Source organism: Grammomys surdaster, unplaced genomic scaffold (assembly GCF_004785775.1).
Source record: "Grammomys surdaster isolate TR1022 unplaced genomic scaffold, NIH_TR_1.0 362, whole genome shotgun sequence".
Classification (NCBI taxonomy): Eukaryota; Metazoa; Chordata; class Mammalia; order Rodentia; family Muridae; genus Grammomys; species Grammomys surdaster.
Genome location: NW_021604781.1, coordinates 3,056,244 through 3,072,128, shown reverse-complemented (window position 1 = coordinate 3,072,128; position 15,885 = coordinate 3,056,244). Strand labels below are relative to the sequence as shown.

The following is a 15,885-nucleotide window of genomic DNA, read 5'->3' as shown; positions in this document are numbered from 1 at the left end:
TGAGAACCCTGTTTGTCTCCCCCAACAGTTTTCACTGCACTAGGTAGAGAAACTGACTAGCCACTCTGGCCCTGCCTGGCCTCCCTCCTTGATAAGACAGCAGAACTAGCCAGAGCCATCAGGATGAGCGTTTTAGTGTCAAAGAGAGACATGATGCGCCCGCCTCAAACAGCAACTTGACACGGCGTTCACCCTCCTTGATTTTGAACAGAGTTCTGAAACTTCTGAGCAGGTGTGTTACTCTATTTGGATCCTATTTTATTTTCCAAGTAAGAAGAGAGTCAAGCCAGTTCATTTGCATGAACTCTAGCGACTCCCTTCCAATAGAACCAGACAAGGATACCCGTTTAAGTGGTCGTCATGGAAACCAGAGAGCATAGCTCTTCTCCAAGGTCTGAAGGAAGGATGATGAGAAGTTTAAGTGATTTCCATGGAAACCGAGAACAGATCCAGTGCTGGTTCAGATCCCTGGCACATTAGCTAGCAGGCAGGTCTTCAGGGATGAAGAAGCTGGAAGATCTAGAGCCTGATTCTTAGCATCAGGTCGACCCAGGTTCACTTCCAAGCCAGATTCACATTAGCCTGTGGGGTCAGCAGCCAGGTGACTCCCACGAAGCTTAGCCCCTGCCTCCTCTGACTCAAGATGTATTTTGAGGCTCCCCTTACTTATCTGCCCAGTGTTTCCCCCTTGCTCCCCACTACTTTCCTCACCAGAGCGGGTACCCCACAGATCTGGGGTCACAAAATGGGGACCCTGGTCCTGTTTGAAGGAGACAAGATACTTTTAAGCATCCAGCCCTGATTTCCCTGCAGCCTCAATCAATATGGTTCCCTTTGCATATTCATTAATGACAAAAATGAAGCTAGATATTCCTGTCTTAAAAAAAAAAACAGCAGTACCGGAAGTGCTTCTAACAGCCTGACAGTGGATGGCGGGGCTCAGCAGGCAGCTGTTTTCGTCTGTTGTATGTCCCCTTTTCACAAAGTAAGTCTACCTGGGAGTGTGTAGTTGACCATAAGACAAACTTTAAAGCCTCCAAGTATGTAAAGGAAGGGCCGCCAGGCTCTGTCTCTTTACCTAAAACGGGGCAATGGGGAGACTTAGGAATGGAAGAGTTACCTCTGTGATGAGGTACTACTGAGGCACGAAGATTAGTGCCAGACATATACACAGACATGCACATACAAACACAAATCCATATAGACACACGCAGGCACACACACGCACACACAGATAGAGGCAGAGAGAGAGAGAGAGAGAGAGAGAGAGAGAGAGAGAGAGAGAGAGAGAGAGAGAGATTCACAGACACACATACATAGACACACAAAAAGGCACACACACATACACAGACACATACATACATGCACATACATACATCCACCTACTCACATACATACATACATACATACACAGACACACAAATATACACACATACATATATCTACATACACACAGGTACACACACACATACATACATACATAGACACACAAATACACATACATATATATATATATATATATATACCTATACATATACAAGTACACACACGCACAAGCATACATATATACATAGACACACAAATTCACACACATACCTATACCTACACACACAGGCACACATACACATATGTACATACAAAATACACAGACACACAAATACACACAAATATACACACACATACATACATACATACATACATACATACATAGACAGACATAGGCACTTCCACACAGACACAGAGAGACACACAAACATACATATGCATATACACACACGCAGGCACTTGCACACACACACACGTACACACATATAGGCACATACACATACAGGCACATACACACACACACAGGCACACACACACACATAGACACAGACATACACACAGGCACATACATACACACAGGCACATACACACAGACACACAGGCATATACAGACATATAGGCAGATACACACACAGAGGCACACACACACACACACATAGACACACACACACACAGGCACATACACACACACGTAGACACATACACACAGACACACACACAGGCACATACATACACACAAGCACATACACACAGACACACAGGCATATACACACATATAGGCAGATACACACAGAGGCACACACACAGACAGAAGCAATCAGCAGGCACTGGGAACTACATGGATAGACTTGAATTTGGGGAGGTGGAGTGCTCTAGGGACAATAATGTGTGAGAAAATTATTTGACATGATTGTTGCCTCAGTCCTCTGGCTGCCTGAGTGTGACACCTCAGAGCACTGTGCGACCCAATTGTAATTATATATTCTAACTAGCCTGAATAAAAGACACATGATCCTGGTGTGTTATTACAAGCTGTAAGCCTAGATTGGGCAGGTTTGGAGCTATTCTGACTTACATGCCAGCCACACGTCTCTTGTTGCGTGCCGTTTCTCCTGACCAGGTACTCATGGACCATCTCCTCTCATGGCTGCCTCCTCCTATCTTTGTGTCCCTTTTCTTCTCCCTGGTCTCTCCTGAGACCTTCCACGCAATTCTCAAATCCCACCTCTCTCTCTCTACCACCCAGTCACTGGCTCTAACCTTTTATTAACCAATTAACTTTAAATCGGAGAGCGAGGTTTACGTAGCATCACTTGGTGTACTTGGGGCAACCAGATCTCAGTGACCAGTATTTATCACTTAAATACGTAGTGGTGCCAGACTGACCCCGAATAGCACTCTGTGAGAAATAGATGTTGTTTGAGTTCTGGCTTCACAGACTCACTCGCTCACATCTTTGCTGGGTGCCTGTTAGATGCCAGGCGCCATTTTAAACCCTTAGGAGCTAACAACGAGCAAAACAGTCCAGAGTTCCTGGCATGGAGGGGGAGACGGACTATAAAGAACACATGCAGCATGACAGAAGGGGTTAGATCTGTAGATTCAAACAAGGGAAGACCAAGGCAAGGAAAGCTAAGGGTAGGAGGATAGGCAGTTCCCAAACAGGACAACATGACAGAATAAAAGTGAGTGAGAAGCCACAGGCAAGGACAATTAAGGAAGGTGGCGTGAGCTATATGGGAATGTGTGGGAATCTTCCTAGGAGAAGGAAGTACAGTTCCCAGTCCTGGCAGCAAGAAGGAATGTGAGGATGGAAACAGATGTAAACAGATCAGTAAGGGTTGGCAGTCAGTCTCACACAGCCTTGCAAACTTCGCCTTTCTAAGTGACACGGAGGTTCACCAGGTACACTGTTTAGTTTTGGCCAACAAGCTAGAGTCATGGAAAAAGGAAGACTCATGTGAAAATACCCCAGTAAGACTGGCCCTGTAGGTGTTTTCTTAATGATTGATGTGTGTGCATGGGTCCAGCCCTTGATGGGTGGTGCCGGCCCTGGGTAGGTGATACTGGGTGGTATAAGAAATCAGGCTACAGAAGCCACTGGAGCAAGTCAGTAAGCAGCGCCCTTCTAAGGTCTCCGCTTCACTTCCTGCCTCCAGGTTCCTGCCCTGCTTGAGTTCCTGTCCTGACTTCTGCCATGATGCACGGTGATCAGAACATGTCAGCCAAATAAATCCTTTCTTCCACTAGTAACTTTTGGTGTTTTATCACAGAAATAGAGAGAAAAATAATAAATGAGGGGACCATGGGAGGCGTGACACCTCGTTGTACCATCTCTCTCTGGTTAGTCTGACTAGAATGTATGTTGCTAGGGGGTAAGATGGAAGCAGGGAGCATGTGAGGCTCTTGAAGTGGCTTAGTGGAGTGGAGACAGCAAGCCCCAGTGGAAGCAAGAGATGGTCCTGGTGGGAGGTGACCTCACTCCTGGTACATCGGATACCCGGTTGATCAGAGTCAACAGGTCAGATATTGACTGCAAGAGAGGATTCAAGGCCGACTTTTTTTGTTCTGTTTGACATCTAGAAAAGATGGACTTAGCTGTAACTGACTTGGGGAAGATGGCGTTAGAGGTATGAAGGAGAAGATTGGAGTCTGCTTTGGATATAATGACGATGTACCTCATTTATCTGGATCAATAGGGAAGTTAGAAATGTCAGAAGGGGATGAGGAGAGGTCTGAGGAGACAGTGTGCTAATGGTCCTGTGAGGATCATGGAGGGAAAGGTGCAGAGATGGGAAGGAGATGGCCAAAGGCTGAACTCTGGAGGCCCCAACATTCGGTCAAGGAGATGTGTCGGAAGAAACACGGGAGGCAGAGATGGAAAGAGAAGCAGAGGCTAGAATTCTGAAGACACAGGATGGACAGGAAAGAGGCCAGGGTGGTCAGATATCTCAAACACAGAGAGGGAGAAGGAGATAGCTACCACTAGTTCAAAGAATTAGAAACATGGAGGACGTTGGTGAGCCTTCAATGTGATGGTGGGGATCATGGCTGGGTTGAAGGAATGTTGGGTGGTCTTTTTGTGCACTGTGCATAGGTTGTCTTTGTATAATTCAAATGTTGATTTCTGGGTGGGCAGAGAGCTGAGTACTATCTGGACTTTGGTATTGGTATTTTTCTGTATCATCTCATGCCTCAGTGTTGTAAGCATACACCTCCCTCACCTTCTGATTAGTTTAATAAAAAGCTGACAGTCAATAGCTGAGGCAGAAGAGGAAAGGCAGAGATAGGTTCTGCAAGAGTCAATATCTTACCTATCACATTGTAAACACCAGCAGACAGCTCTTAGAATAATGTTAATCTGGGGCTAATTTTTCCTGGTTGGAAGCATCTAGCTCTCCAGAGAGATTTAGCTGAAATAGAAGCAGTTTAGAGCCATGAAAGACTTCTTGTAGCTCAAGCTGACCTTGAACTTGTGATCCTTTTGCCTCAGCATCTGCACCTAGCTGGACCAAACAAGGTGTATTTACATCACAGTTTTAGAGACTTGAACTCTAGGATCAGGTAGCCTACCTATTCAACCTCTGGTGAGGGCTCCTTTGGGTGCTGTCCTGGCTGGGTATTTGTTTGTTTGTTTGTTTTTCAACTTGATATAAGCTCCAATCATCTGGGAAGAAGGAACTTGAACTGAGAAAAACACCTCTGTCAGACTGGCCTGTAGGCAAGGCTGTGAGGCATTTTCTTGATTAATACTTGAGGTGAAAGGAGGGCCCAATGCTCTGTGGACGGTGCCATCCTTGGGCAGGTAGTCCTGGGTTGTGTAAGAGAGGTAGCTGACCATGAGCCTGAAGAACAAGCCAGTGAGCAGGGTTCTGGGTCACTGGCTGCCTCTAGGATCCTGCTTGAGTTCCTGCCCTGTCGTGTGCCCTTTTGTGATGGATTGGACACCGTGAGATGAAACAAACCTTTTTGTCCCCAAGTTGCTTTTGTGCCTGCTGTTTATTGATAGCAATAGAAACCTGGCTAAGGCAGGTACATTACAATATGAGGGATACCATAATGGTAGAAGTGTGTGTGTGTGTGTCTTGGTCTCTCTGCTGTCTATCTGTGCCTCTCTCTCTCTCTCTCTCTCTCTCTCTCTCTCTCTCTGTGTGTGTGTGTGTGTGTGTGTGTGATTCTGTGTGTCTGTGTCTCTCTGTGGTGTGTGTGTGGGGTGGGGGAGGCAGAATAGGAGCATGAAAATATAGCAAATATGGAGCTACAGTAGAAGAAGAGGGTAAATTCTCTCTCTCTCTCTCTCTCTCTCTCACACACACACACACACACACACACACACCCTACTCTAAAACTAGCCAAGGCTTCAGGAGAACTACATTAATCTCTTCCAAATACGATGTCCCCGATGACTTACTGCCTTCCATCAGACCCCCACTTCATAAAAATCTGCAATCTCTTATTGCTACCACTTTGGAGACTAAGTCCCCAGCACATGAACTTTTGGGAGACACATTTAAATGAAATCTAGACCACATTGTTTATTTAAATATAGCAAACCGAGGCCCAACATCACAGTTGTATTAGCAGCCGGGTCAAAGCCAGAACTCACTGATCCTTCCTCGGGAACAATTGCTTTTGATCTCCTCAAGCAAGCACCGCACTCCAGGCTGCTGCAGCCTCCAAAGGCCAAGCCTTGGCTTCTTAGAATTCGAACCTGCTAGCATTCTAGAAAAGAAGCTTTCCAAGTTCCAAGAAAAACTAATGAAAGCTCCCAAGAAATCCAACCACTGCACATCTCTCTCTAACATTTTGAGAACTTTAACATTGATGGATCAGAGTTTATAAAGAAAATCTGGGATGGAGGAGGCATCTGATGGTTTCTATCAAGAAATCAGCAAGAGGGCTGGTTCTCAGGAGGCTGAGACGCTGCTACAGGTTGTATTGACTTTCCATGATGCTCTGTGACAAGTGGAACTAGCTTTTAGAGAATAAAAAAGGGGTGTGTGTGAGAGAGAGGGAAATGTTTTTCCAAAGGCTCAGGGTCAACTAGGCTGACCTGTGGGTGGCTGATCTGAGTTGCAGCAGAGGGTCTTTAGTATTTTATACATTACAAATGGGTTGCATGGTGAGCTCACACCAGGCCCTTAGAGTCAGAGGTTAGGCTTTAGAGGGAGTAGAGCTGGGGTTGGGAAAAGCATTCTTCTGAGAATTTCATCTGCCCAACTGAGCTATAATCTTGGAGGGTAAAACTCAGATAACCAGATTTTACAAAGTTCCACAGGTCACCCCACTGGAAACTGGGGACCACTGACAGGTGTCAAATCTTTAAAACACGAAAGGGATCGTGATCAGCATCTATGTGAAAAACTAAACATGATTCTGGTGTCATTGAATAATTGCCTGGGGTTTTCCAACATGGTGTCAAGAGCTTTCCAAGATAACTGTGAAGCATAATGAAGTAACTACGAAGAACTGAGGATGTCTTCAAGGGGTGAGCTAGTACAGCGTCAGTATGTTGCCATGGCAAAAGAATAAATGCCTCCCAGAGTTTAACATGCATGCAAGCCATCACTTGATTTAGCTGCAGATTCATTCTGTAGCTCTGGGGTGGGGGGCTGCACACTAGTCATCTTCCCTTTCTTGGGACAAACAACTTAAGAGGGGGAAGTTTAATTTTAGCTTAGGTTCGAGGCTTTCGGTAGGCTGCATGGCTTCCAGGCTGAGTGGAAGCAGGTTGGTGGTAACATGGAGGAGCGAAGAGGCTCACCTCATGGCGAGAAAGCAAAAAGAGAGAGGTGGGATGGTGCTGGGGACAAAAATATACCCTTTGAATGAAAAATGAGGACATGAGCGTTCCAAGACGTAGTTGAGAAGGTTTGTTATAGATGTGAGGGCGACCACAGCAGGAGGTTTCTGGAAGGATCCAGACTGAACCTGGACTTGAGAGGGGATAGAAAGAGGGAGAGCAAGAAGGAAGAGGAGAGGAGAGGAGGAAAACAAGAGAGGAACCAGGAGAGACCAAGAGACCCAAGAAAGCATGCAGCCAAAATGGCTGGATTATATAACAGAGAAAAGCTTGGGGGAGGAGAAGCTCAGCCTGTAGGAGGGAGAGGTTTAAGGTAAGGGGCAAGCTGGAAGGAGCCTCCAAACTGAGTGAGACTTGTCCCAGGTTTCTTGTAGAACTAACCACTCTTCAAGGGGGAGCCCCCCGTGACTCACTTCCATCTCCAGATTCCTGCCTTGATTTACAGACTTGGCCTCCCTTCACGATGGACTGTAACCTGTAACTTGAAATAAATCCTTTCTCCCCCAAGTTGCTTTTGGTCAATTGTTTAACACGGGAGCAGAGAAGGAAACTGGGATTGAGGGCTGTGGCTGGACGGTAAGGGGAGGTTCTCTCACTAAGGTCTTGTTCGCCAGCTGGTTCTTGACTTGTCAATAAAGAAGGCCGTGGGTGCTAAGTGCTAAATGAAGTTACAGATGGGACTTCCAGATTCCAAGAGGAAAGGGAGATGCAGGGAAGGAAGAAGGGCTTTTTCTGCCATGTTTTGGAGGAAAGAGGATGCTGCAACCATGTAAGGCCTGGAGCCTCCTCTATGGGTAGGGAGGTTGTTGGGGGCTAGCTGATACAAGGCACTAAGTCTAGGGCAGGAGGAGAAACAGATAATAACTGACGAAGGCATGCCTTTCCAGGCAGGAGATTCTGCGCCCAGCAACTGTGCCTAGCTGGCAAGTTCTAAAATAATAAAGCTGTCTGTGCGTACTTTATCCAAGCATTCTAGGGTCTCCGGAGTGGGCTGGTAACACAACCCCTCCTGAAGTAAAGGCAAGTAGAGAGAGAAGCTGGGTTGGGGCTGGCAGCAGCAGATCCCAAAGCTAAGCCAGAGCAAAGGGGGTTTGAAAAAAAGCTGGGCTGGGGGATGGTTGTGATCAATCCTGGAGCTAAACCGGATGGAGCAAAAGGGAGCTGGGAGGGGCTGGCGGCTCCCGGGATAAGTCGTAGCCTGTTTTTAAAACTACACAAACACTGGACTGTGTCACCCACAAGTTCATGTGTTAAGAACTTTAATTCACAATCCAGCAGTGTTAGGAACGGGTGAAGAAGTATGGGCCATGATGGCTTCCCCCTCATAGACTGAGGCATTTTACCTGGGAATGCCCTCTCTAGCCTATCTGTGTTTCTATCATGGGTTGACCTAACTTGGAATTCACTTCATCTTTCAGACAACATGTGTGCCCAAGGGTTGGCTCTTCATAGATCTTTAAAACAGTAATTTTCTTTTTTTTAAAATTTGTTTATTTTGTATATGTGAGTACACTGTCCCTGTCTTCAGATACATCAGTAGAGAGCATGATATCCCATTACAGATGGTTGTGAGCCACCGTGTGGTTGCTGAGAAATGAACTCAGGACCTCTGGAAGAGCAGTCAGTGCTCTTAACCTCTGAGCCATCTCTCCAGCCCCCAAAACAGTAACTTTCATTTTAAAAATACTGATTTATTTTATTTTTGTTATGTTCCAAGTGTCAACAGAGGACTCCTACTGAGTAAACAGAGGGATTGTTACTGTGTAAACAGAAGTCATCATTCTTTAGGAATCCCATAGGCAGGTTCAGATTAAGACCTCCCCTAATCCCGCCCCTAAAATTCAACTGTCTTAGGCAAGGGTGTCTAGCTCAGCCTGTATCAGCTCAAAGATGCCCTCCTCCCCTGTCACATTAAATCTGCTTGCTTTTCTCACCATTCTGCTTTCCTCTCTGCTCCTCCCGCCCCCCATCTTCCTGAGGCAGACTTGGACGTTTGATCCCCCAAACCTTTCTTTCTATCCATAAACGAAATGTGAGTTTAGTTTGGAAGTTTTATCAAGAACCCGCTTACAATTTGAAGTGTATGGGTGTTCCAAGGGCATGTAAGAGCACCAAGTACATGCAGTACCTGCAGAGGCCAAGAGAGGGTGTCAGATCTCCTGAAATTGGCATTTCAGACAGATGAGAGCTGCCACATAAGTGTTGCAAACCTAACCCTCGCTTAACTGCTGGGCCACCTCTCTGGCTCTGCTTTTTTGAACTCTTAAAAGTTCCCACCTCTTCACTTCATGCAAACACTCCATCACTCCGTTTCATAGCTACAGTCCCACACATGTAAAATCATGCAGCGTGTTTGAAGCCCTCAGACGGCAGAGCCTGGTATTGCCCTAAATAGATTTTGTTCATATTTTAACTCGATGCATATTGATTAACTTCTCCCTTTCCATCTCCCCAGCAGCCTCATGGTCTGAGACTTGGAAACCTAACTACCAACTAAAGAGGAAGAGATCCATTTTGAGCGGCGTGGCGTGGCGTGCCGTGCCGAGGCGTCCTTCTCAGCATGTGAATGTCTGTCACAGTGCAGAAGCCCAAAAGGTGGGAGACCCTGCCCAAAAGCAGGCATAGACAACCATACCTATCACTAGAGCTGTGGGCTCGTGACTGGAGCTGGAAATGACAGCTTTCACAGAGTCATAGTAATTCAGCTAGAAAGAAAAAAAAAATGAGAAAACGTAATTACAGAGATCCACGGGGTCAAATAACGGTGGTGGTTTGTTGTTGTTGTTGTTGTTGTTGTTTTTGGACAGCATTTTCCCACAGTGCTCCCAGAAGGGAGAAGGATCCACATTTCTGGGAATAAGAATGGCTTTTAAAATACTCTCTCTCTCTCTCTCTCTCTCTCTCTCTCTCTCTCTCTCTCTCTCTCTCGGGCGCATATGTAGGTGGTTTGGTGGAACACTTAGTTGTTTCTTCCCTTTACATGATTGGAAGCTAATGCCAAAGTAAATACTCCCTGGGCATTCTCTGGTTGGCAGAGCCTGTAGCAGCTTCTCCTGCCTAGTTTAGCTCATTCAGAGAAAAGCGCACAGTCTGCGGAGAAAACTATTATTTTCTCTGGAAACCATCTCTGTATCAGGAGGGCCCCTGAGCATCATCCCAGGAGAGAGTGACACTTCCGCTTATTTCCTTTTCCCATTTTTAAAGATTGAGCTGCACCTGGGACAGGTGTGTGGGGACAGGACATTCAGGGAATTGGGGCAGGAGACTGATGGAGCCAGTCTCAGATCACAGGAACCATATGTCATGGGTTCTAAGTTCTAATCTCAGTCAACTATCCCCAGCGGAAGCCCTTAGCCCTGAGCTGTAAATTGGATCAAGCTGTGATCCTGTTAGAAGAGCCGCTGTGATCTACAAGACTGATAGATTCCCTTATCGTTTGGTCCACATAGACAGGGTGCTAAGCTCAGAAGAATTTGCAAGAAAGGCAACTTTTGCTTCTGATCCTCACGGATCCCAGAAGGGATGCGAAGGGACCGACAGCAAGTTTTCAATGGAAAGAGAGTATGCAGGCTTGGGAAACAGAGCGTGGCAAGGGTCAGGAGCTGCTGGCAGGCACCTGCTCGTCACGGTCTGCTCAGAAACAAGGTCAGCAACACCTCCTCCTACCCCTCTTGGTAGAACATCGGGATGGCAGGGCCTAGAAAACTCTTGCTGTATACTTCCTTCCAGGTCCAGGACTTCAGGAGAAAGGCATCAACTCCAGTGCTTAGCGTTTTGGTGTGGACCCTGCCTCCCCCACCCAGCCCTCTGCAAGGGACTTCCAGTGCAGCCCTGGATCTGCGTCTGAGAAGTGCTTTGCCAGTCTTCTGGGCCTTGAGGGGCCTCAAAAGGACAGCCAGAGTGCATTGTCACACAGAAGAACCTGGTAGCAGGGATCCAGGATTGTTACACTCTATGAGAATTTTGGCTGCGTTTATACTAACTGAAGAAACTGGGCAAAAAAGGCGCACATACATATACATGAAATGGGCTACCAGTGACAACCTTAATGGCAAAAGTATAGAGTAGTGACAACCTGGAGTGGGTGCCATTTGAAGGAGTCTTCTGGGGTGATGGAGAGAATTCTATCCATTGTGAGATTTCTTAATTTGTCTTTGATGTTTCGCTGGTCTTTATGTTGTAGAAAAACGAATTGTTTTCTTGACCCAACTTTTCTTTTCCTTTACTTTTTCCTATCAAAGTATGTTTAACGGTTTCCTGAACTTTTTTCTTATACTCAGTATTTCTTCAGAAAACTTTGTTTGTTTAGAATAAATATGTGTAGAGGTTTGGTCTGGTTCTTGGTCCCAGCCCTATGCGCCAAGAAATAAGACTTGGACTTAATATACATTTACAAATACCTTGGCCATATAGCTAGGCTCTTCTCTGACTAGATCATAACTTACATTAACCCATTTCTTCTATGCTACATTCTGCCACATGGCTGGTTTCCTGTGCTCAGGTACTATACATCTGTCTCATCACATCTTCCTGGGACAATCTCTCTTTTATTCTCTCACTATTTCCCAGAATTCTCTCTCTTCCTGCCAGTGTCCCACCTCCTATTTTCTGCCTCAGCTCAGTGGCCATCAGCTTTTTTATTGACTGGTGACTCTTATAAGAGATTCTCTCTACATATATGTGTGTGCACACACATGACTTGTGGAAGTCAGTTCTCTCTCTCTACTGTGTGGGCCCTGGTTATTGAACTCAGGTCCCCAGGGCCCTTTTTTTTTTTTTTTTAATGGCGGAGCCATTTTGTCAGATCTCAGTAACCGTTTGTAATGGTTTGAATACGTTTGGCCTCCATTGACTCTATTTGAATGCTTGGCCTAGAGGGAGTGAGACTATTAGGAGGCGTGGTCTTGTTAGAATAGGTGTAGCCTTGTTGGAGGAAGTGTGTCACTGTGTAGACAGGTTTTGAGGGCTCCTAGTGCTCAAGCTCTGCCCAATGTGGAAGAGAAAGTCTCTCCTGGCTGCCTTCAGGTCAAAATGTAGAACTCTCAGCTCCTTCTCCAGCACCATGTCTACCTGCACGGTGCCATACTTTCTGCCATGATGATAATGGACTGAACCTCTGAAACTGTAAGCCAGCCCCAATTGAATGTTGTCCTTATAAGAGTTGCTTTGGTCATGGTGTTTCTTTACTGCAATAAAACCCTAAGACACCATTCCTTTCTTGCATAAGCTTCTTAGTTTAGAATCTTATCCATCTGGCTTAAGCCTGGTATGTTCTGTGAGCCACAGTGTTAGATTGTCCACCTTGTGTTTGCCTCCAGTCTTGATGTCCCTGCACATAATTCCACTAGGCTATGGACTTTCTTATTATAAAAGGCAGTGCTTGCTTTCCTACATATCTGAGAAACAAGGGGTTAGATTCTCGGGGTCAGTGGAAAGCTCAGGGACTTAATCCTACAAATACAACCCCACCATCATCCCAAGCCATTCAGGTTGAGTAAGTTGAATTTCTTTCAGCCCTAACAAGGAAGGGAAAGAGACCTACAATCTTTAGACCCTAGGACACTGGCCAAGGACTGACTACCACCAGGAAGTTCATTTCACTAAACCAGCTAGTTATTCTTATAGCAGTCTATGAATTTTACGTAATGTTTGTTTTCAGCTAGGTTTGCAAAGTCGCCTCAGGAGCAGTAGTGGCTTACTCAGCAGTCTAGACTATTCTTGCCTATGGCTCAGGTGCTGTACCTGGCCAGAGACAGGGCAGCCTGCAAGCTCTAGTCTGCTTCCTGTTTATTTTTACCTGAGAGACGAAGTCTCCGTGTACCTTCCAGCGGACATACTCTGCATTTGGAGAGGCCATGATGCTGTGAAGGGTGACGCACGGCATGTCCTCAACTTTTGGCATCTTCTTCCATGTTCTGAGGAGGAGGATATAAGAATCTTCAAAAGATAAGAACACCCTGCCCTCTTACATCCTGGCTTCAGCCAGGAGCCTTGCCTCTCGGGATCTTTCCATCAAAGGCACCTCCTGCCTCCCTCTCATCCTTATCTGTTCTCCAAGCCCCCAGCGCTCTGTCAGTGGGGATCTCTCTGAATGTGCACACCCCCTGAGCTCTTTCTTTTCTAGAGTGCAGTAAAACAAACAAAAACAAACAAACAAAAAAACCACTAAGCATGTAACTGTCACAAATAATATACCTCCCACCCCTTGCATTTTTAAAAATGAGATATTTGTACAACCCAAAGGCAATGTGCTTCTTTTAGAGCCTGCTGAGTGTCTGTAGGGAGCATGAAATAAAACAACAAAAACAAAACAACAAAACAAAGAACCCTAATGGGTGAGCAGTGTTATTATCCTCTTTCACAGGGAAGGAAACAGAGGCACAAAAGATAAAGGACTTGCCAAAGCGCATACATAGGAGCCTCAAAATTCCATCTTGGGCAACCTGGATTTCAAGGGTAACATGTTGTGAGTGGATTGACCAGCTATCCACAGTTGCACATGATGATGGCCTCATGTTCAATAAACCTCAGAACTGTGACTCAAATATCATCTTCCAGTAAATGTACCCCAAATGGAGACCACTGAGACCGCGGTTCCTACACATTCCCAAATGATGCCCTGGCCACAGGTCCAAGGTTAAAAGTATGAACCTGGGGGACAGGCCTGATTCAAATGCACATCCAACTCTGGAGTGTATCTGATTAGATGTCTTGAAAGTTATCAAGAGATAACTTTTCACTAGGCTAAAGCATGTAAACTCAATACTTGAGAGGTAGTTGTGGTGGTTTGAATAGGTTTGGCCCCATAGATGCATGTGTTTGAATGCTTGGCCATAGGGAGTGACACTATTAGGAGGAGGTGTGGCCATGCTAGAGGAAGTGTGTCACTGTGGAAGTGGAGCTTTGAGTTTCGTATATATGCTCATTTGGCCAGTGTGACAGTCTCCTTCTGCTGCCTGTGGTCCAAGATGCAGAACTCTCTGCTCTTCCAGCACCATGTCTTCCTGCATGCTGCCATGCTTCCCACCGTGATGATAATGGACTGAACCTCTGAACTTGTAAGCCAGCCCCGATTAAATGTTTTCCTTTATAGGGGTTGCCTTGATCATGGTGTCTCTTCATAGCAATGAAACCCTAACTAAGACAGTAGTCAAAACGTTTAATAAATTAATCAAAGTTGTATACTGCCATGTATGTGAATTATTAAAATATCCAAGGGAAAAATGCATGAGATTCTTAATAAAATTGAAAACTTACTACAGATTGAATATTCCTATAAGCTTCCAGAATCTGAAATGTCCCCCAAATCCAAAAGGCTACAAGTGGCAAATCCCACACTTGACCCCACAAGACAATTGTAGCAGAGCAACAGCAATCCACATGATCTCCTTCAGGTGTGTGGAGAATGTGATCAAAATATATTAGGTGATGTTCTCAAAGAATTAATAAAATATTTTAAAACAATCTGTTCTGAGTTTAACAGGAACATCCAGCATGTTGCAACTTCTCTCGGGGTTTTAAAAAAAAAGTCCCCAACCTCAAACTCTCCATGGACAACTGCTGGAGATTGGTTCTAATGCTTTCATTCAATTGGGAATCTGCATGCCCAGTCCTTGTCCCTAATTGGTTATTGATTGATCAATAAAGATGCTCATGGCTAATTGCTGGATATGGGGCGGGACCCTTAGAGTTCCCCGGGCTAGGACGCAGAGGGGAGAAGATGGAGGATCCCCAGGATGTAGTAGGAGATGGAAGAAGAGAGCTTCAGGAGAGAGAGTCAGTGAGCCATGTAAGAATTCAGGTAAGGGGCCACTGGCCGCTTCCCAGATTGGGCCTGGGGTAACAGGGGAAGGTTTAGTAGTGCCCAGCCTTTGAGGTAGCTAAGGCATTTTAAAAATAAGCTAACATGTGTGTGTTTCATTCATGAATCCAGAGATAGCTCCTGGGCTGGTGTGCACGCATGATCTGCCGGGAGCACAAAGCAATGTAGCACAAACTCACTGCTACAAACAACATTGGAAAAAGGCAAAGGAATTAGAGGTGTTCATGCAGAGAGAAAGAAAGCATCCAGAGAGAATCCTCCATGATAAGATGCAGACGCAAATCAATCACTTGCAGTTGTATGACGCATGTGACAGAGGTTAAGAGGTACAGGGGAGGCCGACGAAGGTGAGCTGAGAGTGCAGAAGCCTAACTGGAAAGTGTGTCAACAAAAGCAAGCACTTCTCAAATTTGGTCAATAGGCAAGTAAGACTGTGTTTATCAAAAGCCTTTCTTTTAACTTGATTTAAATAAATAAATAAATAAATAAATAAATAAACAAACCCTACCATGGGCAACTGATGAGACCATATGCTTATAGTTTCTCGTACAGACTCTTTCAGCCAACTCTTGGAATCAGAGAAGTAAATGTTATACTGTTAGGTTTTGAACATTTAAAAATGCTTATGTAATTAGAAACTAAAACAAGAATTCCTTGAATTCAAGGTCAGATGAGAAAACGGGTGTTAACCATCCACCATCCATCTTTCTGCCTCTTTCATCCACTCTTTATCCAGTCCTCATTTTCATTCTTCATCCATTCTTCATTTGTCCGCCCATCTATCCACCCATCCATCCATCCACCCATCTACCCATTCATCCACCCACCCATCTATACATCCACTTACCTATCCATCTATACATCCATCCATCCATCCATCCACCCATCCATCCATCCACCCATCTATCTACCCATCCATCCATCCATCCTTCCC

At 45.4% G+C, this 15,885-nt stretch overlaps 1 protein-coding gene across 1 annotated transcript in view; it reads right to left on the bottom strand.

Moving 5' to 3' along the window:
* Positions 1-15,885, bottom strand: part of LOC114631420 (WD repeat-containing protein 49-like) — a 120,000-nt gene that overhangs the window by 48,614 nt on the left and 55,501 nt on the right. Inside the window, exons 10-11 of the mRNA XM_028779753.1 lie at positions 12,927-13,044; positions 9,765-9,834 (exon numbers count right to left, since the gene is read on the bottom strand). Of these exons, the coding sequence (XP_028635586.1) occupies positions 9,765-9,834; positions 12,927-13,044 (188 nt within the window). The remainder of the gene's footprint in view (positions 1-9,764; positions 9,835-12,926; positions 13,045-15,885) is intronic.